The sequence below is a fragment of the Oncorhynchus keta genome, chromosome 1, assembly GCF_023373465.1.
Source record: "Oncorhynchus keta strain PuntledgeMale-10-30-2019 chromosome 1, Oket_V2, whole genome shotgun sequence".
Taxonomy (NCBI): Eukaryota; Metazoa; Chordata; class Actinopteri; order Salmoniformes; family Salmonidae; genus Oncorhynchus; species Oncorhynchus keta.
In genome coordinates, this window is record NC_068421.1 from 31,090,224 (window position 1) to 31,117,302 (window position 27,079).

Here is a 27,079-nt window from a genome sequence, read left to right on the forward strand (position 1 = left end):
AACAATGACACCAGCTACAATATGTGGGAACAGCCAATTATATCAAAGGTTGTTTTACAATGTCTGGATAGATTTGTGATGGACAGAAATTAGATAGATGCAGAACAAATTGCCTAGACTAGAATATCAAATCATGAATCAGTTTAAGAGCTATAAATCAAACACAGTTTACTATATACTCAGTTATTCCATACAAGAAAAAGGGCCTTTTCACACATGCTATGACTAAAACACACTCTCAAAACTTGTTCCTGGTAAGGTGATGTCACCTTATTCACTTTCATATTTATGGAACCTAAATTATTAGATAGGACTTACAGGAACTAGAGGGAGGTCTGAGAACAATTGTCTGGCTCTGCCTTGAGATTGACTTCCATCCTGAATGGTAATTTAGCTAGAAAGCTTTGAAAACTATTTCTAGAAAGAAAATTAATTGAGTTAACAGTGCGTATGTTCCCTGTTTCGTATCAGAAATTATGCTAAGACAAATTTTGTAATTACATTCATTAGCTTTGAGCTAAAAACCAGATGGCTTGAATCATCTCTTGTCACCATAAACTGAATAAAATGCAAATTGAAAAAGCGGGAACATATCACACCAGGGGGCTTATTCAGGAGAAAGATACTTCACAAAATGTTCAACATAGAAATATGTTGTGTAGAACAGATATGATTCTCTGTAGTGTAGAATAAGGAAGAAATGTCACCAGCGCTGTATTTCTATCAACAACTCTAAAGTTCCATTAAATAAGTCACTACAGCTCTCTGCTGCCATCTTGTGTGAAGTTAGGTGGTACTGCACTCTACTCCTATTCACTGAACAGTGTCATGAGCTTTTTGAATGTCAAGTTTTGAATTTGACCCAGCCACAGTCAATGACATGAATAAAAACATATTGTTAATGCAATTGTGATAAAACCTGAACCCCTACACGCTCACAGATTTGATTTAGGCTAATTGTAGACTAATTGAACCAACAAGCTCTGCAGGTTCAAAGCAAAGCAAAAATATGATGTTTGGTTGTGATCAAACTGTGCACAATATTGTCGCTGTTTCATTGCTACATTGTGATAAGTCTTGACCTTCACAACCCCAGTCTATTCCTGGGCTTCAAAGCAAAGGTATGGGGGAGTTCCCCATGGAAGTGAGGTAACCAGCTAAACTCTCCACACCTGTGTAGGCTGTGTGGTACTGTCCATTAATATGTAGGTCTGATGGACCTCCACATCCTCCGTCCATCTCCTCCTCATCTTCTTCTTCCTCCTCCTTCCCCAGCCCGACAGAGATTAACTCTGATGTCTGGTTGACAGGACAGGTGCTCCTCAGACTTGACCCCAGGAGGAAGTGTGTTGGCTGGGAAGATGAGGGGGACGAGGAGGGACTGATTGCTACCAGCGAATCAGGAGCCAGGCTGTCCTCTCTCAGCTCCTCCCACAAGTAACCTGAGAAGAGAGTGAACAGGGTTGCTAATCCTGTTGAAGATTGTATAAAAATAATTCCTGAATATGGTTCTCTCTCTCTCTCTCTCTCTCTCTCTCTCTCTCTCTCTCTCTCTCTCTCTCTCTCTCTCTTTCTCTCTCTCTCTCTCTCTCTCTCTCTCTCTCTCTCTCTCTTCTCTCTCTCTCTCTCTCTCTCTCTCTCTCTCTCTCTCTCTCTCTCTCTCTCTCTCTCTCTCTCTCTCTCTCTCTCTCTCTCTCTCTCTCTTTCTCTCTCACTCTCTCACTCTCTCTCACTCTTTCTCTCTCTCACTCTCTCTCTCTCACTCTCTCACTCTCTCTCACTCACTCACCGTGGAGCTGCAGGTCAGTCAAGCTGGGGTTGAGCGTGTCGATATCGTTAATAGCATCTCCCTCTAGCTGTAGCTCCTGCATGCTCCTGGGCCCAAATTTATACTCTGCCTGTATGGTGGCGCTACAGTTGGAGGGTGTCTGCTCCGCCAAAGGGGAACCCAAGGTACCCACATTGGGAGGGATACCTGATGGAGGCTGCTGTCCGCAGGGGGAGTAGAAGGAGAAGGGGTGGGGGGTGGTGGGGGACATGTAGCGGGGGTGCTGGTTGACTGTCAGGGTGGAAGGGGGACGTGGGGGTAGAGGGGACGTTGGAGATGACGACAGGGCTCTGGAGGCTGGGATGAAGTGAGGGAGGAAGGGGTAGGGTTGTAGTTTGTGGTGGATCTTGCCAGTTGGGTCTGGTGGTAAAAAGGTAAAGATTTCAGATTCCCTGGTCTTTCCCCCAACAGGCGATCCAGGTCCTCTGAGAAAACAGAGAGAGAGAGAAGAAGAGAGAGAGTGCGAGAGAGAGAGAGTGCGAGAGAGAGAGAGAGCGAGAGAGATGGGTAAATTGAGAGGACCTTACATTTATCTCCGGTAACAGCTGCCAAAAAGGCTGAGTGGATAGAATCACCAGAACACTGGTGTTGCTCGGTCTCCAAGGTAACATGCCCTGTCTGTAACAACAGAAACTGTACTTGAATCGTTCTGAGTAACATAGAACCATCTTATTTAGGGTGTCATTTATGCCATGGCGGACCTGAGGATTGCCAAGCTTACAGTCCATTAAAACACTGGCATCTGAACTTTGAGGAAGTGCAAATAAAACATGGGCCAGGTCTAAGGGGAGTCCTGGTCTGTGATGTATAGACCACCTACCTGGCCTGGCCATGCTCTTGCGGACCGTGAGGGGGTCTTTGCGGCGCCACTTGTGTAGCTCCTCCTGCATCTTCTCTATCTTGGCTGGGTTGAGGGCCCACAGGCAGCCCTTACGGGAAGAGTTGCCAATCTTATTCTCCACCTTCTCAAAGCACTTATTCAGAGACAGATTGTGGCGGACCGAGTTCTTCCATCCATCTGGAGCCGTCTGAGAGACAGAAAGGAGAGGAGAAATGTACAGTAACAGTATTTTAATTTTCCATGGGACACTTTTTTCCCCTCCAATTTTTAATTGTTCAATGTTTATAGCCACAAACTATACAGTAATATATGTAAATAATCAAGGTATTGCTTTGAAGTATATTTAACATATTTATGAATTTCTTAAAGGGGCTATCTGCGATTGATGCATCCATTTCTTGACATTCCAATGAATGATATTTACCCATTCATCCTTGAAGAATATAGCTTAGAAGTTAGTTCAGAACCCAACATTTACACTTGTTTTACTCCACTGTTTGTAAACATTCAATGCAAATAAACAATATACAGCTTAAAAATATAATGTGATGTCATGAATGGTCAGTCTCTGCATCCATAGCTCTGTCCAGCCCCAACCCTCAGCTTTTTACCAAAATAGGGGTTAAAAGTCATTAAAAATCAAGTCAAAAGTCAAGAGGAACCAAAGCAGGGGTAGGGCCACATTGCACACACACACACACACACACACACCCCCCCAGAGGCAGTCTCTCAGTCATAGGTTCTACAGTATGTTCGGCTGAAGAGGAGCCAAAGCTGCTGCAGTGCTACGTTGTACATTCCTCCTCTTCCTACGCCAGACAGACAGACAGCCAGACATACAGAGAGCCTGCCAGCCAGCCAGCCAGCCAGCCAGCCAGCCAGCCGGACAGACAGACAGACAGACAGACAGACAGACAGACAGACAGACAGACAGACAGACAGACAGACAGACAGACAGACAGACAGACAGACAGACAGACAGACAGACAGACAGACAGCAGGTCAGATAGCCAGCCAGACTGACAGCCAACAAACAGCCAACCACTTCATGGGTCTATAAGCATCTTGATGGATGAGAAGACACTGATCAAGCCCTAACGGGTATCAGCCGGGGTGGCCCACGGCTAGCCTCGATAAACACAGTCTGAGTCCCAAATAGCACCCTGTTCCCTAGTGCACTATTTTTTACTAGGTCCTAGAGACCACGCCTGAATTCTCTATAGAATAGGTAGGGGTTGATGATGCCTAACAAATGGCTGGGGACGAGGCTAGTCTACGGCAAAGGCTGCTTCTGCTTTGGCACACAGTTGGATCTATATACACTATTATAGTATCATTCATCATTCATCTATGGAGCCTCTAAAGAAAAGATATGGTTTCTCTCTCTCTCCCTCTCCATGTCCTTCTATAAAGGGCTTATCGCCAGATATGAGAGGATTGAAGATCAGCAGGCGTTGATCTCTCAGTGATTGAGTCTTTCAAACCACATGTAAATACAATGGTATAGCAATGGTTATAACAACTCTGCCTGTGACATTTCACAGATAAAATACATGAAAATGATGAAAGAGTTATGAAGACACAGAGATGACTGTTGGGTCAGTGAGAAGCCATAATGTCCTCCTGCTGTACCTTGAAGTAGGGGAAGTGTTCAGTCATGAACCTGTAGATCTCACTAACCGGGAGACTCCCTGTCTTACTGTTCCTCAGAGCCATGAAGATCAGAATGCTACGGATTGAAGACAAACATTGTAGTCAGTGTAGTCAATCAGTTGTAGTCCATATTATATTATTATTGCATATGATAACATATATTATATTATTTAACATCACAGTGTTGTTTATTCATTACATATACAGTAGGGTTCCAAAAGGGTTCATCGACTGTCCCCAGAGGAGAGCCCTTTTGGGTTCCATGTAGAACCTTCTGTAGAAAGAGTTCTACCTGGAACCAAAAAGGGTTTTACCTGTGTGTACACACACCTCATACCTCACACACCCCTTATCCACCTCACACCTCACACCGCACCCCCCCATCCAACTCACACCTCACACCCCTCCATCCAACTCACACCTCACACCCCTCCATCCAACTCACACCTCACACCCCTCCATCCAACTCACACCTCACACCCCTCCATCCACCGCACACCTCACACACACCCCATCCATCTCACACCGCACACACCCCCATCCACCTCACACCTCACACCTCACACACCTCATCCAACTCACACACACACCATCCATCTCACATCTCACACACACATCTCATCAACCTCACATCTCACACAGCCCCCATCCACCTCACACATCACACAGCCCCCATCCACCTCACACCTCACACAGCCCCCATCCACCTCATACCTCACACCCCCCCATCCAACTCACACCTCACACCCCTACATCCACCTCACACCTCACACCTCACACCGCACACCCCCCATCCACCTCACACCTCACACCTCACACCTCACACCTCACACCTCACACCTCACACCTCACACCTCACACCTCACGCCTCACACCGCACCCCCCCATCCACCTCACGCCACACCGCACCCCCATCCACCTCACACCTCACACCTCACACCTCACACCTCACACCTCACACCTCACACCTCACACCTCACACCCCCATCCACCTCACACCTCACACCTCACACCTCACACCTCACACAGCCCCCATCCACCTCACGCCTCACACCGCACCCCCCCATCCACCTCACACCTCACGCCGCACACGCTGTACACCTCACACCCCCCCATCCACCTCACACCTCACACAGCCTCTATCCACCTCACACACACTCCATCCATCTCACACCTCACACCTCAGACAGCCTCTATCCACCTCACATACACTCCATCCATCTCACACCTCACACACACTTCTCATCCACCTTACACCTCACGCACACCCCATCCACCTCACACCTCACACACACCCAATCCACCTCACACACACCTCATACCTGACACACCCCTCATCCACCTTACACCTCACACAACCCCCATCCGCTTCAAACCGCACACCCCCCCATCCAAATCACACCTCACACCCCTACATCCACCTCACACCTCATGCCGCACACCTCACACATCCCATTCACCTCACACCTTACACCCCCTCCATCCACCTCACACCTCACACCTTACACCCCCTCCATCCATCTCACTCCTTACACCCCCTCCATCCACCTCACACCTCACACCTTACACCCCCTCCATCCACCTCACACCTCACACCTCACACCTCACACCTTACACCCCCTCCATCCACCTCACAGCTTACACCCCCTCCATCCACCTCACACCTTACACCCCCTCCATCCACCTCACACCTCACACCCCCTCCATCCACCTCACACCTTACACCCCCTCCATCCACCTCACACCTTACACCCCCTCCATCCACCTCACACCTCACACCCCCTCCATCCACCTCACACCTTACACCCCCTCCATCCACCTCACACCTTACACCCCCTCCATCCACCTCACACCTTACACCCCCTCCATCCACCTCACACCTCACACCTTACACCCCCTCCATCCACCTCACACCTCACACCTTACACCCCCTCCATCCACCTCACACCTCACACCTCACACCTTACATCCCCTCCATACACCAAATATACAGTATATACTTTGGTTCCCTTTCAATCTGAACTGGTAAAGGGTTATTAAAGAACTGACATGCTTACAGTTCAAATGATTTTTGTTTCGCCCTGTAAACATGACTTCAAACAGGCAGAGAAAGAAGAGTAATCAATATTGAGAAATGGGTTTGATTGAATAAGGTCTTGATTGAATAAGGGCTTGATTAAATAAGGTCTTGATTGAAAAAGGTCTTGATTAAATAAGGTATTGATTGAATACAGTCTTGATTGAATAAGGTCTTGATTGAATAAGGTATTGATTGAATAAGGTCTTGATTGAATAAGGTATTGATTGAATAAGGTCTTGATTGAATAAGGTCTTGATTGAATAAGGTCTTGATTGAATAAGGTCTTGATTGAATACAGTCTTGATTAAATAAGGTCTTTAATATATAATTCATGTTACACCAAATTCCAAAACCTAATTGTACGGATTGGTAATAGATTGTGATTATGCACATGTATGGAGTATCGAAGTAGCGTGTTCACCTGTATGAGTAGATGGGCTTGGGGAAGAGGGACTGCATGCTACTGTCCTGATGGGTTGGAGTGGAGAGGCACTGGAGAGAGTACTGAGAACTTTTGGATTTTCCACTGGTAGAATACACACCTGGTGAGAACTAGAGAGAACACAAACACACACATACACACATTGTTACAGCAGAACTTGTATTACTTTAGTCACAAAGTGAGTACACAGTGAGGTCTTTCCAAACCGCACAGCTGTGTTCAGCCAACCCTCTACTGTTACAAGTTCACGGTATGATATAACCAAGCCCTGTTGGCAAAGTGTTATTTTCCTTGGCAAGGTGTTTTGACAAGTTATTTTTCAAGGGCACTAACTCTTGAAAAGATATGCAGTACCGTAGGTAGTTTCTGTGTCAACCAACCTATACAGCACCAACATTCCACCCAAACCAACAGTTTGTAGACCTAAAAAATATAAATGAGTTTTGTTCTTTGAGAGAATATTAGTCAGTTAATCGGACATTTATGAATTATGAAGCATTTAAGTGCTTTGTGTGCTTGTTTTGATACACCTCACACCTTACACCCCCTCCATACACATAAATGCATCAAAATTCAATATTTGTAACGTTAGCAGATTAAGATTATCTCATAGAACAAAACATATACCATAAGATCTCCTAAACCCGTGTTACCATAGACCTTATTTTCTGTGTTTATCAAAAAACCCTACAAAATGCCCTCCCTTAGTGCCTACAAAAAGACATTACTATTGCGCTCTATAGCCCACCTAAACCACCCTATTGAGTTAAACTCCTCTAAGAACCTCCCCCTTAAGTTAACCCCTCCCCCTGTACTTTGGTCCTGCCCACTCACCTGCTGCAGTGGGGCTAGGGGGCTGTAGGAGGCATGGCCTTGGGACAGGAAGCAGGAAGGTTCCTTGGGTGCAGCCAGTGGTTCTGGGTAAGAGTGCTGGGAGCCCTGCTGTGTTGAATGAAGGGAATGAATGAATATAAATGCATTATACAAGTAATGAAATCTGAGGAAACTCATTGGCAGCATTGTGATCAAATCAAATCAAACAAATTGTATTTGTCACATACACATGGTTAGCAGATGTTAATGCGAGCGTAGCGAAATGCTTGTGCTTCTAGTTCCGACAATGCAGTAATAACCAACGAGTAATCTAGCTAACAATTCCAAAACTACTTCTTTATACACACAAGTGTAAAGGGATAACGAATATGTAAATAAAGATATATGAATGAGTGATGGTACAGAGCAGCATAGGCAAGATGCAGTAGATGGTATCGAGTACAGTATATACATATGAGATGAGTATGTAAACAAAGTGGCATAGTTTAAAGTGGCTAGTGATACATGTATTACATAAAGATGCAGTAGATGATATAGAGTACAGTATATATGTATACATGTGAGATAAATAATGTAGGGTATGTAAACATTATATTAAGTAGCATCGTTTAAAGTGGCTAGTGATATATTTTACATCAATTCCTATTATTAAAGTGGCTGGAGTTGAGTCAGTGTGTTGGCAGCAGCCACTCAATGTTAGTGGTGGCTGTTTAACAAATCAAATCAAATCAAATTTATTTATATAGCCCTTCGTACATCAGCTGATATCTCAAAGTGCTGTACAGAAACCCAGCCTAAAACCCCAAACAGCAAACAATGCAGGTGTAAAAGCACGGTGGCTAGGAAAAACTCCCTAGAAAGGCCAAAACCTAGGAAGAAACCTAGAGAGGAACCGGGCTATGTGGGGTGGCCAGTCCTCTTCTGGCTGTGCCGGGTAGAGATTATAACAGAACATGACCAAGATGTTCAAATGTTCATAAATGACCAGCATGGTCGAATAATAATAAGGCAGAACAGTTGAAACTGGAGCAGCAGCACAGTCAGGTGGACTGGGGACAGCAAGGAGCCTTCATGTCAGGTAGTCCTGGGGCACGGTCCTAGGGCTCAGGTCAGTTGAAACTGGAGCAGGAGCATGGCCAGGTGGACTGGGGACAGCAAGGAGTCCTCATGTCAGGTAGTCCTGGGACATGGTCCTAGGGCTCAGGTCCTCCGAGAGAGAGAAAGAAAGAGAGAAGGAGAGAATTAGAGAACGCACACTTAGATTCACACAGGACACCGAATAGGACAGGAGAAGTACTCCAGATATAACAAACTGACCCTAGCCCCCCGACACATAAACTACTGCAGCATAAATACTGGAGGCTGAGACAGGAGGGGTCAGGAGACACTGTGGCCCCATCCGAGGACACCCCCGGACAGGGCCAAACAGGAAGGATATAACCCCACCCACTTTGCCAAAGCACATCCCCCACACCACTAGAGGGATATCTTCAACCACCAACTTACCATCCTGAGACAAGGCCGAGTATAGCCCACAAAGATCTCCGCCACAGTCTGATGGCCTTGAGATAGAAGCTGTTTTTCAGTCTCTCGGTCCCAGCTTTGATGCACCTGTACTGACCTCGCCTTCTGGATGATAGCGGGGTGAACAGGCAGTGGCTCGGGTGGTTGTTGTCCTTGATGATCTTTATGGCCTTCCTGTGACGTGTGCATGCGCGTGTGCGTGTGTGTGGATAGGAGCTGTAGGTATGATTGAGAGATCTGTCTATGGGGAACTGCTTACTGGTGGGGCTCTCCTCAATGGCCATGTACATTTGGGTACTACAGTTCAGCTGTTAGCGTGTACCATGAATGAATAGCCATTTAGAGTATGAATATCACTGTATCATACCATCAGTCTGGAAGCCTGGAAACTCCCGTTGTATCTATCCCAGCATGTCTGTTCCTCACTGGTTGATGTGTCTGTGAAGCCATCTGGAGACTCCACCTCTCCACGACTGATGAAGGGATGAGACCCAGGGGGACCAGGGGGACCAGGGGCCAGCCAACCAGTGGCAACCCCACCGTTGCTGAACTGACGACGGTAGGGGTGGAAGCGGTCAGCTGACACTGACTCTAAGTTTGACCTTTGACTCTGTGTTACCATGGCTCCATCAATGCTGTGCCTCCTGCAGGTCTCTGCAGCGGCATTTCTCTGTCTGTAGGTGGCGCTTTCTTTCTCACGCTGGGCAGTGGTAAATGACACAGAACTGCTGTCATGACACTGAGGAGAGATTAATATACAAATTGTTAGCTGGTTATTTAGCAACATCCAGAATCTCCTGGCTGGCATCTGTAATCATGAAACAATGCAAGGAAATAGCCAAGAAACACATATATTTTATCTCCTGGCATTGCCTGTATCCCAAATGACATCCTATAGGGCGCTATTTGGGAAGCAGACATAATTTGGGTTTAAGCACATCATGCCTGTTTTGGCCGGGGGGGTATTTACATCTCCTATAGATAGAGATCTCCAGTATTTACTGGCACATTGCTGCCCCAGGGGTGGGTAATTCATTAGTCCAAAAGAAGAGGAACGTGATTAATGTCAGGATAAAACTTAACACATTTCCTCCAGGGCATCTTGTCCTTGAAAAGGTCTTGTGTGTGTGATAAGTAGATAGTTGACTTAAGCAATAAGGACCGAGGATGTGTGGTATATGGCCAATATACCACGGCTAAGGACTGTTCCACGGCTAAGGACTGTTCTTAGGCACAATGCAACGTGGAGTGCATGGATGCAGCCCTTAGCCTGTGGTATATTGTCCATATATCATAAACCCCCGAGGTGTCTTACTGCTATTATAAACTGGTAACCAATGTTACCAGTGGTATACGGTCTGATATACCACGGCTGTCAGCCAATCAGCATTCAGGGCTCAAACCAGCCAGTTTATAAATCCTTTTAGATTCACTTAAAAACAATATCCATGTTGCAAGCAGACCTGGGTTCAAATAGTATTCACTTTTTTCAAATACTTTATCTGCCACAATGAAAATTACCAATGAAAAGCAACCAATGGAACCAAAAAATACTACTTGAACCGAGGTCTGGTTATTCAAACAGCTATGGGCTTATGCACTAAGATCACAATGTGGATTCTGGAATTACCTCTGGAGGAACAGCAGCCTAATGCAGGTGCAGGAAAGGAGATGAGATGGGTAAAGCATGCATGGCTTTGGGCTGAATCTAAATGGAGGGAGTGTATTTCTAGGTGAAACTGTAAAATAAACAGTTTTCAGTGGATTCTGGTACCTGTGAGTGCACCATCTGCTGGAGGGAGGACCCTGGAGGCTCACAGGTGCGTAGGGAGGAGATCTGAGGGGCTGGTGTCGTTGTCAGGGACTTGTTGGCACTGTGAGTACACGTGGAGCTGGGAGATTCTGTAGACATGATGATGTACCTATGAGGAAATCTGCACCTGGGAAGAATAGAAACGTGTTTGAGTTTGGGGCGTGGTATACACTGAGGTTATAAAATATCAGGAACACCTTCCTAATATTGAGTTGCACCCCCTTTCGCCCTCAGACAGCCTCAATTTGTCAGAGCATGGTCTCTACAAGGTGTCGAAAGCATTCCACAGGGATGCTGGCCCATGTTGCCTCCAATGCTTCCCACAGTTGTGCCATGTTGGCTGGATGTCCTTTGGATGGTGGAACATTCTTGATAAACATGGGAAACTGTTGAGCATGAAAAACCCAGCAGCGTTGCAGTTCTTGACACACTCAAACTGGTGCACCTGGCACCTACGGTTCAAAGGCACTTAAATATTTTGTCTTGCACATCCATGTCTCAATTGTCCCGAGGCTTAAAAATCCTTCTTTAATCATCTACAATGATTGAAGTGGATTTAACAGGTGACATCAAAAGGGGATCATAGCTTCACCTGGATTCACAACATACCAGGTTTCTCTTGTCCATGTTTTGTACACTCAGTGTAGTTGAATGTGTGTTATGAGTCACAATCGCATTTCCTGTGTTTTTTTAATCTATGTTATTTGGAATTGTAAATGTGTCATGCCTAGCTTTCACAGGTTCATGACATGTACTGTATGCACAGTGGCTTGCATGATTAATCTGTGTGTGGTTGACGCTTGCCAGTGCCATCCATGCGTTACATCATATCCTTATTGTATCTTTCATAGTCTGTGTCATTCATAGTATGAATGTACCTTTCAGGTAGGCTACAGCATTTAACCCCAATGTAACATCTCACCGGTCTTCTGGGCATCTCTGAGTTATCATTGTTAACAGACTAGGGCCTATACAATATGTCATCTTTTAGTGTACAGTTATGGGGACTGCAGGCTCGATGAAAAAGTATCCCAGACACAGATTAAGCCTAATCTTTGACTAAGAAGCACTTTAAATGGAGAAACATTTAGTCTAGGACTAGGTTTAAGGGATACTGTGAGATTCTGGCAATTAAGCCATTTTTCTACTAAGCTAGTTAGCATTGGCTCGCAAAACTACTGTTGAAGTCGGAAGTTTACATACACATAGGTTGGAGTCAATTAAACTCGTTTTTCAACCACTCCAACAAACTATAGTTTTGGCAAGTCGGTTAGGACATCTACTTTGTGCATGACACAAGTAATGTTTCAAACAACTGTTTACAGACACAAATACATTTAAACTCAGTTTTTCACAATTCCTGACATTTAATCCTAGTAAAAATTCCCTGTCTTAGGTCAGTTATGATCACCACTTTATTTTAAGAATGTGAAATGTCAGAATAATAGTAGAGAGAATGATTTATTTCAGGTTTTATTTCTTTCATCACATTCCCAGTGGGTCAGAAGTTTACATACACTCAATTAGTATTTGGTAGCGTTGCCTTTAAATTGTTTATCTTGGGTCAAACGTTTCAGGTAGCCTTCCACAAGCTTCACATAATAAATTGGGTGATTTTTGGCCCATTCCTCCTGACAGAGCTGGTGTAATTGAGTCAGGTTTGCAGGCCTCCTTGCTCACACCCGCTTTTCAGTTCTGCCCACAATTTTTCTATAGGATTGAGGTCAGGGCTTTGTGATGGCCACTCCAATACCTTGACTTTGTTATCCTCAAGCCATTTTGCCACAACTTTGGAAGTATGCTTGGGGATATTTGCGACCAAGCTTTAACTTCCTGACTGATGTCTTGAGATGTTGCTTCAATATATCCACATCATTATTCTGCCTCATGTTGCCATCTATTTTGTGAAGTACACCAGTCCCTCCTGCAGCAAATAACCTCCACAACATGATGCTGCCACGCCCGTGCTTCATGGTTGGGATGGTGTCCTTTGGCTTGCAAGCCTCCCCCTTTTCCCTCCAAACATAACGATGGTCATTATGGCCAAACAGTCCTATGTTGGTTTCATCAGACCAGAGGATATTTCTCCAAAAAGTACGATCTTTGTCCCCATGTGCAGTTGCAAACCATAGTTTGGCTTTTTTATGGCGGTTTTGGAGCAGTGGCTTCTTCCTTGCTGAGCGGCCTTTCAGGTTATGTCGATATAGGACTCGTTTTACTGTGGATATAGATACTTCTGTACCTGTTTCCTCCAGCATCTTCACAAGGACCTTTGCTGTTGTTCTGGGATTGATTGGCACTTTTCGCACCAAATTACGTTAATCTCTAGGAGACAGAAGGCGTCTCCTTCCTGAGCGGTATGACAGCTGCGCGGTCCCATGGTGTTTATACTTATTTACTATTGTTTGCACAGATGAACGTGGTACCTTCTGGCATTTGGAAATTGCTCCCAAGGATGAACCAGACTTGTGGAGGTCTACAATTTTCTTCTGAGGTGTTGGCTGATTTCTTTAGATTTTTCCATGATGTCAAGCAAGGAGGCACTGAGTTTGAAGGTAGGCCTTGAAATACATCCACAGGTACACCTCCAATTGACTCAAATGATGTCAATTAGCCTATCAGAAGCTTCTAAAGCCATGACATCATGTTCTGGTATTTTCCAAGCTGTTTAAAGGCACAGTCAACTATGTAAACTTCTGACTCACTGGAATTGTGATACAGTGAATTATAAGTGAAATAATCTGTCTGTAAACAATTGTTGGAAAAATTACTTGTGTCATGCACAAAGTAGATGTCCTAACCGACTTGCCAAAACTATAGTTTCTTAACAAGAAATTTGTGGAGTGGTTGAAAACAACCTAAGTGTATGTAAACTTCCGACTTCAACTGTAAGTTGGCTCTATGGCACTGGCAAGGTGGTTTTCCATCTTCATCAGTTTACAGCTCTGTTATCAGATCCCAGCAGAGGTGTGAGACATGTGGCAGAGGTTCCAGGAAGCGTGACTTCATACACACACACTTATACACATCAATGCACGCACAGACACGCACACACACGCACACACACACACACACACACACACACACACACACACACACACACACACACACACACACACACACACACACACACACACACACACACACACACACACACACACCTCAAAGCTCATTAAAATGGGCAACAAACCGTGAAGATTAGATCACTCACAACCAGCTATTGCTGAGTTGGGTTGAAGGGTGAAATCAAGACCCTTGTGTGTGTGTGTGTGTGTGTGTGTGTGTGTGTGTGTGTGTGTGTGTGTGTGTGTGTGTGTGTGTGTGTGTGTGTGTGTGTGTGTGTGTGTGTGTGTGTGTGTGTGTGTGTGTTTTGCATATCCCAACTCCCCCTGAGACACCCTCGGAGAGTGGGGTCAGGTCCGGGCTCACGGCCTGGGTCAGCCATTATTGACAGTGACCTGTTTTAGAGAAGTAGAGCGCGAGAGAGAGAGAGATTCAATACAAAAGTAAAAAAGGAAGTGAAATGTCAGAGTTGAGACAGCCTTTGTTCTGTTGCAGCAACTGCTCCTTTGCCCTGCTTGACACAAACCTCTGATTGGCCGTTTGGAGTTGCACTGACGAGGAAGAATGGTTGATCAAGAGAAAAAAACACTGTGCTGTCATTTCTTTGGCCATAGAAGGTTAACTGCTTTCAAGGTGGAGAGGGATCTGTGGGAGGTTAAGGACTATAGTGTGACATCCCTGTTTGTATGTGCACTGTGACCTCCGATAAAAGGGCTGGACCTTCATGGCATTGGTGAAGTGTACTTACCATGTGACAAGTATACCTTCACATTCACATGTATGGCTTTTTCAAGTTTTATGTGTGCTTGTTTTTTTAAATGGTCAAATAAAATAAAATAAAATAAAACTAAAAACAGCAGGGTCATTCGTTGGGAACTAACCAATATACTGCAATACATCTACAGAATGAACCTTAATGTCAAAATGATTTAACTCTAGGAACTGTGTATTGATAATGGTCCCCACAACCAGAAGCTAATACTGACAAATGTATGTGCCGTTCAGATGAACAAACGCTGCCATTGTCTGTGAGTTGATGTGGGAAAAGGAATGACACCAGTCTGCCAACTCTGCCATGTTATCATAACTCTACAGAAAACGAAAAAATCAGATATTAAAATGTCCACAGTTTGTCCTGGGGATATTCCCACAATTTACAAGCCAAAATGTATGAATGAATGGTTCCCATCTGATTTAAAGACAAAAAGATATATGTGAATAATTTGATACACCAATGTTTAGTGGTGTTGGTTTTCCTCTAAGTGTCCAGTTCCTCTTTAAAGCTCTTCTAAAGCTGAATGTTGTGTTGGTTTCTGACAGACCTGGGTTCAAATAGTATTTGACATAATTATGGGTACTTTATTTGTGTTTGATTGAGTATGCCTGGTTTAATGGACCAATAGAATAGTTCCAAAACTGCAAAACCCACCCATCTGGCACTCAAGGCAAGCTAGAGCAAATGCTCAATGTATTTCAAAGGTTTTAAATAGTATTTGAACCCAGGTGTGCTTGTTTCTGACATGTTTCAGCGGTCCCAGTCCTGAGGTGTTGCCATAACTAACCCTCACCTTTACACCATTTGATTGGCAGTTCTAATGGACCAAGAACGTCTACCTTTTCACTTTCATCCATCATGTAATTAGGAAGTACTTCTTTTCATCTCCTTCTTTTCTTCTCCTTTGCTCTGTCGGTTCCTGTGTTGTTATAACTAAAGCCCAGAGTGCCAGCAGTGAGATGAGGGGAGAAAACGAATATTATCTCAAAGAACAAATACTAGGGACTTAACCCTCGTTCACTTTACTTACAGTTTTGTGACCTGTTGACATTCGAAGTCCTCCATCACAGACGTTATAAGCTTCTGTGCAGTATCTCTATGCTCCTATATGTCATGTCACAGACAGTAAGACAAGGGTGGGCAACTTCTGACTCAACGCTAACACAACTGTTTCAACTAATACACGTTTAAATTGAAGATCATGATTAGTTGATCTGTTGAATCAGGTGTGTTAGAGCTGTGCTGGAACCTAAGCCTCCAAATACTGTGGCTACTGTTTCCCGCCCCTTAACTATATGCCTTTCTTGAGGAATTTAGATATACATTACATACAAAATATATGTGCAGGGTGTTCCTCCAACCTGTTTACCAACAATTAGTCCTTTTGGGGAAGTTTTTCCTGGGTAAACCCTATCACTGAATTAATGTCATTGTTGAAACACACCATTTGGTAGGCTCATGAAACCGGGCTAAAACATAATCCCAGAGCCTCTCCTCTCTGTACAGGCTCTTATGCCTGCATGTGAATGTGCTGGCTGGGCTGTTGTCAACCATGTGATACAGTAATATATGCAAATCACAGCGCTCCTGTTAGGTCTTTGTTTGACTAATATTTAGTCAAACAAACACTGGCAGTGTTCCAAAACGCATACTTGTGTTCTATCTAGAGCGTATAGCGAGTACGGAAATCAACTGTCATTTTCAAGTGCGATTCCAAACATAAGAACGTGAAAAGGTAAGTATGTGCTAAGTTTACCGGAAGTTCTATAAGCGTACTTGGGAGGTCTGGAAAACAATGTACACATGGAAGCATACTTTTTTGTTCTTTTCGCCAGGGAGGCTATCCCATAACACCTTGCGACACAGCGAAAATGACAAAAACTTCTGAATTAATGGCGGACTGAAGTCCCCGCTTGGGAGAAAATGTTTCAGTTCAATCTAGGCTTGCTAGACAGCCAAGTTATTTGTGTATTCTTACATGATCAGTCAATACATACATGTAGTGTCTGTTTACCTAACGTTAGCTAGCTAGATAACGTTCTTCTTGTCACTTTGCCCTCCCTTGTGTTTCACCATTGCATATAAAGAAAATGTATGTGGAATAATGATATGATAAATGAACAGTAAATCGGTGAGAACTCGATCAAGCTTATGAATATGTAACACTGTTTACAAAGCAATTGCACATTAAAAAAAGGTAGTTGTGGTTCTCAGCAACTTGAACCAGCACTGAAATTTGAGCAGTGAGGTTAATGTATCCTCCCTTGGCCTTATGTTTCTGCTGTGTTCTCCTCAGGTTGAAGCACATCCCACCCCATCACCCAGACAGATGGAAAGAACTTGGGAACCTCCCGTCCATCAGGAAAATCACCCTATCACAGGACTTTAGTCAGGAATTTACTCAGCAGTGTGCAACATTACTATGTTAGAAGTAGATCAACACATTGTTCTCTATCATGCAAAATTGTCAGCTCATGGTAATATATGACGGTCATTCTAAAATACAGACATGGGTGATTTCTGCCACAGGGTACTGCACTGTGCGCAAGTTTTTATTCCTGCCCCCAACTATTCATCGTCTACAATTTAGACCACAATAAGCTGAATGAGGTGCTAGTGAAAGACTGGAACAAAAACCTGTAACCTCCTGTCCTGTGTATAAACAACCTGTAACCTCCTGCCCTGTGTATAAACAACCTGTAACCTCCTGTCCTGTGTATAAACAACCTGTAACCTCCTGTCCTGTGTATAAACAACCTGTAACCTCCTGCCCTGTGTATAAACAACCTGTAACCTCCTGTCCTGTGTATAAACAACCTGTAACCTCCTGTCCTGTGTATAAACAACCTGTAACCTCCTGCCCTGTGTATAAACAACCTGTAACCTCCTGTCCTGTGTATAAACAACCTGTAAACTCCTGTCCTGTGTATAAACAACCTGTAACCTCCTGTCCTGTGTATAAACAACCTGTAACCTCCTGTCCTGTGTATAAACAACCTGTAACCTCCTGTCCTGTGTATAAACAACCTGTAACCTCCTGTCCTGTGTATAAACAACATGTAAACTCCTGTCCTGTGTATAAACAACCTGTAAACTCCTGTCCTGTTTATAAACAGCCTGTAAACTCCTGTCCTGTGTATAAACAACCTGTAAACTCCTGTCCTGTGTATAAACAACCTGTAACCTCCTGTCCTGTGTATAAACAACCTGTAACCTCCTGTCCTGTGTATAAACAACCTGTTAACTCCTGTCCTGTGTATAAACAACCTGTAAACTCCTGTCCTGTTTATAAACAGCCTGTAAACTCCTGTCCTGTGTATAAACAACCTGTAACCTCCTGTCCTGTGTATAAACAACCTGTAACCTCCTGTCCTGTGTATAAACAACCTGTAACCTCCTGCCCTGTGTATAAACAACCTGTAAACTCCTGTCCTGTGTATAAACAACCTGTAACCTCCTGTCCTGTGTATAAACAACCTGTAACCTCCTGCCCTGTGTATAAACAACCTGTAACCTCCTGCCCTGTGTATAAACAACCTGTAACCTCCTGTCCTGTGTATAAACAACCTGTAACCTCCTGTCCTGTGTATAAACAACCTGTAACCTCCTGTCCTGTGTATAAACAACCTGTAACCTCCTGTCCTGTGTATAAACAACCTGTAACCTCCTGTCCTGTGTATAAACAACCTGTAACCTCCTGTCCTGTGTATAAACAACCTGTAACCTCCTGTCCTGTTTATAAACAGCCTGTAACCTCCTGTCCTGTGTATAAACAACCTGTAAACTCCTGTCCTGTGTATAAACAACCTGTAACCTCCTGTCCTGTGTATAAACAACCTGTAACCTCCTGTCCTGTGTATAAACAGCCTGTAATCTCCTGTCCTGTGTATAAACAACCTGTAACCTCCTGTCCTGTGTATAAACAACCTGTAACCTCCTGTCCTGTGTATAAACAACCTGTAAACTCCTGTCCTGTGTATAAACAACCTGTAACCTCCTGTCATGTGTATAAACAACCTGTAACCTCCTGTCCTGTGTATAAACAACCTGTAACCTCCTGTCCTGTGTATAAACAACCTGTAACCTCCTGTCATGTGTATAAACAACCTGTAAACCCCTGTCCTGTGTATAAACAACCTGTAACCTCCTGTCCTGTGTATAAACAACCTGTAAACTCCTGTCCTGTGTATAAACAACCTGTAAAGTCCTGTCATGTGTATAAACAGCCTGTAACCTCCTGTCCTGTGTGTAAGCAACCTGTAACCTCCTGTCCTGTGTATAAACAGCCTATAAACTCCTGTCCTGTGTATAAACAGCCTGAAAACTCCTGTCCTGTGTATAAACAGCCTGTAAACTCCTGTCCTGTGTATAGACAACCTGTAAACTCCTGTCCTGTGTATAAACAACCTGTAACCTCCTGTCCTGTTTATAAACAACCTGTAACCTCCTGTCCTGTGTATAAACAGCCTGTAAACTCCTGTCCTGTGTATAAACAACCTGTAAACTCCTGTCCTGTGTATAAACAGCCTGTAACCTCCTGTCCTGTGTATAAACAGCCTGTAAACCAATGTCCTGTGTATAGACAACCTGTAACCTCCTGTCCTGTGTATAAACAGCCTGTAAACCCCTGTCCTGTGTATAAACAGCCTGTAAACCCCTGTCCTGTGTATAAACAGCCTGTAAACTCCTGTGATGATCAAAGCTTTTGAATGTTAATCTCCTTGATGTCCCTCACTTCAGGATGCTAAAATGTTTATCTACTGAGCTATTTGCTTTATGTTTGTATTCTTACCTTTGGTTATTTCTTATTGTCACCGCTAAAAAAAGCATCCATAACATTTTCAGGCTCAAGATTAATGTTATGTAAGTGTTTCAAAATAAGACGTCTGTTTATTCTCTGTAAACTGCAGAAACCTTCAGTTCCCAGGCACCATGTCATTATGGAACCTGTCATTCATCTGTCGTAAAGATGTCATTACAACCTTTCCCCCTTGGAGATTTATTGACAGCTGTCATGCTAACAATTCTAACCTCTCAGGACGTCTCTAGATTATCTGATTGTCTCTGCGCCTCCCTCTGACCTAGATCACCTTGTCTCTAACTTTGTTATGCTATATAACCAACCATAGCCTCTGTCACAGGCTTTCACCTCACCATCGGTAGCACAGCCTGGGAGTGGAGGTTAATATATCCCTAACCCTGACGTGATCCATATATTTGCTTACAAGAGCTTATCATTTAGCATTTGGCTCTACAACACCTAATCCATATATTTGAAAATCACAGATGCTTGGATGACAGTAATGACGGAAATCTGTTAAATATTTTATCATGAGTTAGTTCATCATACAGTAGGGATAGTTACTCAGTCCATTGTGGCTGACACAGGGCCAGTGGGCCACTAAAGCATGTTTAAAGTCATTAGTCGGTGTCCTTTCAACCGTTAAACATCAGAGATGCAGGTAAGAAGACAAGACTCATCTTTGTTCAACGACACAGCTTTTCTTTTGACACTAGTGTCACTCCAGCAAACACACAACCACCCCACAAGGTCCCCTCCTTGTGAGCCTTTAGCGTGCTGTACATGAGGTTTTTCAATGTAATTTCATAAGGCATGTCACATTTAATAAAGGAGCAATAGCTGCTTAGAAGCACAGACAGGTGTATTGCCATAGGTTCGCCATACTTGCTCAAAAGTTTCCAACCTTTTCACATTCTTGACCATTTAGAGATGCTCAACTCACCCTCTTTGACTCGACAACAATCTTGTTCTGCCTTATACAGTAGGCCACAGTATCTTCTTTAAATCTCGTGGAGTCAATCAATCATTCCAGTCCAGTCTGATGAAGAAGAAGAATTTATTAAGTTCACTTGGCTTAGCCTATACACTTTGAACACTTTCCCACAGAACGATTCTTCTGTTGAAGAATACTGTTGATGTGATATTGAGTCAGAAGAGTGTGGTAGTAGGAAGCAGTGCTGAAGGGCTGGTTCCAGCCTTCAGAGCATTAATCGCATGCTCATTCTCTCTCTTCTTTAACTGTCTCTCTCTTTTTCTCTCTTTCTGTCTGGCCCTCAGCCAACCCACGGCAGCCCAGCAGAGCGCTATGAGATACATGGAAGGAAACCTGTCACAACAGGTTCCAAAGGCCTAGCTACTGTACTGCTGAAGTCACCACTTCTGTCTCTCTCTCCTTATCTCTTTCTTTACCTGACTCAAAGAAGGGGACTTGTGTGAATGGGACATCAAATACACCTTAATCACATCCCCTATCGTCTGGCAGAGAGTGGGTAGTTAGTGGTTTCAGAGCTCGCCCACTGCAAGAGGACCTGTAGGATAGGATCTGGTTCACTCTGTGTAATTGCACCAATCATAAGAGCCTGTATAGCACATTAGTTAAATTAGCTAGTTTGGTCTATTGACACTCATTTCTGTTCTTTGAATGCATCAGGGCTCTCATTTTCTATGGCAATATATTATTATTTGATATCCTTTTTTTGCATATTTAACATTTTTGACAGTTTGATGCACTTGCATAAAAAAAAATCATCACCTGCATAAAATAGCATTAGCTAACTAATGAAACCACTGGATTAGACGTACCCAGGTGTGACCAGGTGTGTCGCGGACGTGGCGCCAGGCAGTCAGGTGCTGAGCAGACGGCACAGGGTCAGAGAAGAAGTGCCAGGTGTGTCACACTGTGAGGCCGGTCACATGCCAAGGGTTAGATAGACTGAGTGGCTCTGGGTAGAGGACAGGTGTCGACCCTTTGAGCCTCTCATTGACAGAAGACCTCTCAATGAGAAAGGAAATGATGGACTGAACCGCTGAAGACCTCTTCCAAACTTTTATACTGACAGATGGACCAAGATCCACACCTGAGGTGGGGAGAGGGAGAGAAGGGGAGGAGGGGGGAGGGAGCTGGAGAGAGGTGGGGAGAGGGAGAGAAGGGGAGGAGGGGGAGGGAGCTGAAGAGAGGTGGGGAGAGGGAGAGAAGGGGAGAGGGGGAGGGAGCTGGAGAGAGGTGGGGAGAGGGAGAGAAGGGGAGAGGGGGGAGGGAGCTGGAGAGAGGTGGGGAGAGGGAGAGAAGGGGAGGAGGGGGAGGGAGCTGGAGAGAGGTGGGGAGAGGGAGAGAGGGGGGAGGGGGAGGGAGCTGGAGAGAGGTGGGGAGAGGGAGAGAAGGGGAGAGGGGGAGGGAGCTGGAGAGAGGTGGGGAGAGGGAGAGAAGGGGAGGAGGGGGGAGGGAGCTGGAGAGAGGTGGGGAGAGGGAGAGATAGAGAAAGTAAGAGAGAGGAGTGGAAGAGGTATGTCAATACAGGTAAATTCCTATCCTACCCCTCAAGTGAACCAGGAAAGTAGCACCCTCCCTCTCTCTCTCTCTCTCTCTCTCTCTCTCTCTCTCTCTCTCTCTCTCTCTCTCTCTCTCTCTCTCTCTCTCTCTCTCTCAGCTACCTTATTATTCAAACCATGTCCTCATCAGGAGGGCAAGGCTGAGGTGAATGATAGATAGAGAGGGATAAATTACTGATGAATAATCTCTTAGGTTACAGTGGGAGGTCTCAGCCAACCTCTCAACACAGTCAAGTAGCCGCAGGGGGCGCCTCCTGACAGAAACAGGGGTTTCTGAAGAGGTGTAATGTGGGAAAATGTTCTGAAGTGCACTTTACTGAGATGACACCAGAACCCACTACCGTCTGGGTAAAAAAAAAATGTCCTGGAGCACTGAGGTGTCCTTGTTTGCTGTTGTTTTACTAGAATGGTCTCTTTTCGGGCAATGGAAGGGGAGTGGAGTGAATTCAAGTCTTGTATCATTCTGGCACATGCTCCAGACAGGCTCATCAAAACAAACTGACCCCGCAAATCTCTGAAATGTTTCATGTTGAAAAATGTGTAACAAAATTTGCCCATATACCTATGTGTAAGTGCTATGTTATTACATGGTAACAGAGTGTAGTGGTGCTAAAGAGAAACAGACATGTCTGAAGTGAATTATACCCTGTTCCTTGTTACAATTGTATCAACCACTTCCTAGACAACTAAGATCCTTAGATCAGAATTCTATCAACCCTGGGATTCCACTTGTGTTACATATCTACAGTATGTTACAGTACATAGGTAAAGTGTTGCCAGTTAACTCTGATATCACGGTCGTCATAATGAGGAGACCAAGGCGCAGCGTGATAAGAGTACATAACTCTTTTAATGAGAAGAATGAACACTGAACAAACCGTGAAGCTATATGACTAGTGCAAACAGGCAACTAAACATAGAATAACAACCCACAAACTATCCAAGGAATATGGCTACCTAAATATGGTCCCCAATCAGAGACAACGATAAAGAACCAATCTGGGAAACCATAAACATAAAAACACCTAGACTAGAAAAAAACCATAAACATACAGAAACCCCTAGACAATACAAAACTCCACAAACCACCCTTGTCACACCCTGACCTAACCAAATAATAAAGACAACAAAGATAACTAAGGTCAGGGAGTGACATCTGAAATGATGCCTGTGTAATTTCCATGTCATCCCTACAGTACATAGTTCATTTTTATCCCACACATTATTTTTCTCTATGTTGTGTCGGTGCCAATGATGAAATCAAGCTATACCAACAAACACCACTTGAACATCAGAAGAGAAAGGAAACAATCAGATGGTTGTCCCCACAGGAGATAAATGACAGCAGACGGACTTACTGTGACCTTAACCTCTTGTTGTGTTGCTGTGTTGCTGCCTCTGCAACAGAGATTGGTTGGAATAAGAGGGCTATGTCATCCGAATGACTCACATGCTGCCTCTGCAACAGAGATTGGTTGGAATAAGAGGGCTATGTCATCCGAATGACTCACATGCTGCCTCTGCAACAGAGATTGGTTGGAATAAGAGGGCTATGTCATCCGAATGACTCACATGCTGCCTCTAGAACTCTTATATGTCATCAGTTCAACAAACCAGTTTGGTTGAGGCTCTGCATAGATTATTTTCATAATTCCCTATTAAGATCACTTTCGCATTTTATTGGTCACGAGGTCCAACCAAAATCTGACTTCCGCTTTTAACCCAACCGCTCCAAAAGACACACACACTACCGTTCAAAAGTTCACTTAGAAATGTCCTTGTTATTGAAAGAAAAGCGCATTTTTCGACCATTAAAAAAACATCAAATTGATCAGAAATACAGTGTAGACATGGTTAATGTTGTAAATGACTATTGTAGCTGGAAAAGGAAGGTTTTTGTTGTTCTGATTAAAGAAGTTTACATATCCATCTCTCTTTGGTGAATGAGAACTTTCAATCAATCACAGACTATTGCTGTGAGTTTTCGCTTTGGTTATTTGGCTCAGGTGCTGACAGGGGTGCTCCCTGGACACACCTGCTTACCCGAAAAAACCTGACAACAGCTGCCCTGGAAATAATACAGAGCTGCCAATCAGAGCTCTACTCTCACTAGGCTGGTAACCTATAGGTACGAGAAGCTCGGTGAAGATGCCACACACAGCCAGGTCAGGCAGGGTAGCTTGACTAGAAGCTAAAGTTGTGTAAACTGCCAATACGGTTATTACAAAGTGATGTTTAGAATCCATGTAAAACATCATGTTTCTTATAGAACAAGACTGTGGGTACTGTATTGGTAGCTTGATGATGTTTGATGCCAATGTGAGAGGCAGGTGAGAGAGGTAAACATGTTGATGACCTGCTTTACTCAGAAAGAGAGGAAAAATCATGTTCCAGATTCCAGTTATTGTGTCCTTATATATTATGATTTATGACTTTAAACTCTGGAGAGAACATGCCCAGCCCGCAGGGGAACCTATACAGATGTATAACTAAGTGATTCCACTCTTGGCTGATGGTAAAGGAATATAAATTATATATTTATTTACCCTCCCAGTGATTCAATGGGAACATCCAAAGTGGCACCCTATGTGCTTTTTGATCTGGGCCCTATCAAAACTAGTGTACAATGTAGCAAATAGGGTGCCATTTGGGACAGATGCAATATGCTATTAAACAGCAGCTGTCTACCCAGCAGATATATTAGAACAATATTATGCAGGTTTCTTATTTTACCTGTCTCTTTGAAAAGAAAAATGGGCATAAAAACACGACGTAAAAAGACATTGTGTACCTTGTCTTAAACAGAGTGTGGTAGCCTACAGAAAATGTGTGAATGACCCATATGCTCCACACAGGGTCAAAGGGTTCAAAGGTCAAGTAAGTCCATTTATGAAGCTTGCGCCACCAGAAATACGCTAAACCTCATAAAAAAGACATATATGTCACCTTTATTTAACTAGGAAAGTCAGTTAAGAACAAATTCTTATTTACAATGACAGCCTACCGGGAAACAGTAGGTGAATTACCTTGTTCAGGGGAAAAACAACAGATTTTTACCATGTCAGCTCGGGGATTCAATCCTGCAACCTTTCGGTTACTGTCCCAATGCTCAAACTAGGCTACCTGCCACCCCATCAATAATCATCATCAATCCACAATCAATTACTAATTTCATAAGCTCTATCCAGTAACACCTGCACTGTCTGAGATGACAGAGAGAAAATATATTGCATATATTGCAAACATATAGGATAAATATATGGCTAGTTAAACACCACTCAGAAGGGGGTGTGGTGGACCTAAAACTAAAATGTATATTTTGTTCATTTATGAATAAATGAATGAATCAATCAAATGGATACAGCCCTTTCTACATCCGCAGTTGTCACAAAGTTATTTTCAAGTAAACCAGCCTACTAGTGGCCTTACTGACCAAAAAGTATAGAAATAAACCCAGTGTCCCTCTTTGGAAACAAAGTAGGAGATCTATTGAGTGAGAAAGAGAGAGAGAGAAAAGGAGAGAGAGACAAGGAGGGGGAGAGAGAGAGACAAGGACAGAGAGAGAGAGAGAGAGAGAGAGAGAGAGAGAGAGAGAGAGAGAGAGAGAGAGAGAGAGAGGGAGAGAGAGAGAGAGAGAGAGAGAGAGAGAGAGAGAGAGAGAGAGAGAGAGAGAGAGAGAGAGAGAGAGAGAGAGACAAGGACAGAGAGAGAGAGAGAGAGAGAGAGAGAGAGAGAGAGAGAGAGAGAGAGAGACAAGGACGGAGAGAGAGAGATCTGCTGAAAAGGTCGGAAAGACGATGATGATGACTCACCCGTTATGGGAACTGTGGTAGTTAGTCGCCCGTCACACTCCTCAATTCTCCGCAATACGGAGTTGCTGGAAGGAACCACCTGACTATGCATGGGCCCACCCTACCACCCGACTATGCATGGGCCCACCCTACCACCCGACTATGCATGGGCCCACCCTACCACCCGACTATGCATGGGCCCACCCTACCACCCGACTATGCATGGGACCACCCTACCACCCGACTATGCATGGGACCACCCTACCACCCGACTATGCATGGGACCACCCTACCACCCGACTATGCATGGGACCACCCTAACACCCGACTATGCATGGGCCCACCCTACCACCCGACTATGCATTGGACCACCCTACCACCCGACTATGTATGGGACCACCCTACCACCCGACTATGCATGGGACCACCCTACCACCCGACTATGCATGGGACCACCCTACCACCCGACTATGCATGGGACCACCCTACCACCCGACTATGCATGGGACCACCCTACCACCCGACTATGCATGGGACCACCCTACCACCCGACTATGCATGGGACCACCCTACCACCCGACTATGCATGGGCCCACCCTACCACCCGACTATGCATGGGCCCACCCTACCACCCGACTATGCATGGGACCACCCTACCACCCGACTATGCATGGGACCACCCTACCACCCGACTATGCATGGGACCACCCTACCACCCGACTATGCATGGGACCACCCTACCACCCGACTATGCATGGGACCACCCTACCACCCGACTATACATGGGCCCACCCTACCACCCGACTATGCATGGGACCACCCTACCACCCGACTATGCATGGGACCACCCTACCACCCGACTATGCATGGGACCACCCTACCACCCGACTATGCATGGGACCACCCTACCACCCGACTATGCATGGTACCACCCAATTATGCATGGAACCACTGAGTCTTTCTCTTGTTTGTTTGCCTCTGAGTGACACTACCATGGAATGATCACGGGAGAATGGTACCTAGATTATAACCCAAATGTTTTTATATCTCATTATATTACCGGCCGCCCTGATGACCCTAGGTC

At 44.6% G+C, this 27,079-nt stretch overlaps 1 protein-coding gene across 1 annotated transcript; it reads right to left on the minus strand.

Annotated features, from left to right (window-relative positions):
• Positions 1-110: 110 nt before the first annotated feature.
• On the minus strand, positions 111-20,712 carry LOC118394874 (forkhead box protein N1-like). The gene is made up of 10 exons (XM_052518345.1): positions 20,598-20,712; positions 10,977-11,142; positions 9,570-9,941; positions 7,679-7,873; positions 6,824-6,954; positions 4,302-4,398; positions 2,649-2,856; positions 2,081-2,253; positions 1,790-2,039; positions 111-1,442 (listed from the first exon to the last, which is right to left on the minus strand). The coding sequence occupies exons 2-10, from the start codon at positions 11,112-11,114 to the stop codon at positions 1,111-1,113; spliced, it is 1,896 nt and encodes a 631-aa protein (XP_052374305.1). The 5' UTR covers positions 11,115-11,142; positions 20,598-20,712; the 3' UTR covers positions 111-1,110.
• Positions 20,713-27,079: the final 6,367 nt, after the last annotated feature.

Excerpts from the sequence above, each read along its gene's own strand:
- LOC118394874 (XM_052518345.1), bottom strand. The coding sequence starts at position 11,114 with ATGTCTACAGAATCTCCCAGCTCCACGTGTACTCACAGTGCCAACAAG. Across the intron at positions 2,254-2,648 it reads CAAGAGCATGGCCAGGCCAG|AGGACCTGGATCGCCTGTTG; the intron begins GTAGGTGGTCTA and ends CTGTTTTCTCAG. Across the intron at positions 1,443-1,789 it reads GACTGACCTGCAGCTCCACG|GTTACTTGTGGGAGGAGCTG; the intron begins GTGAGTGAGTGA and ends CTCTCTTCTCAG.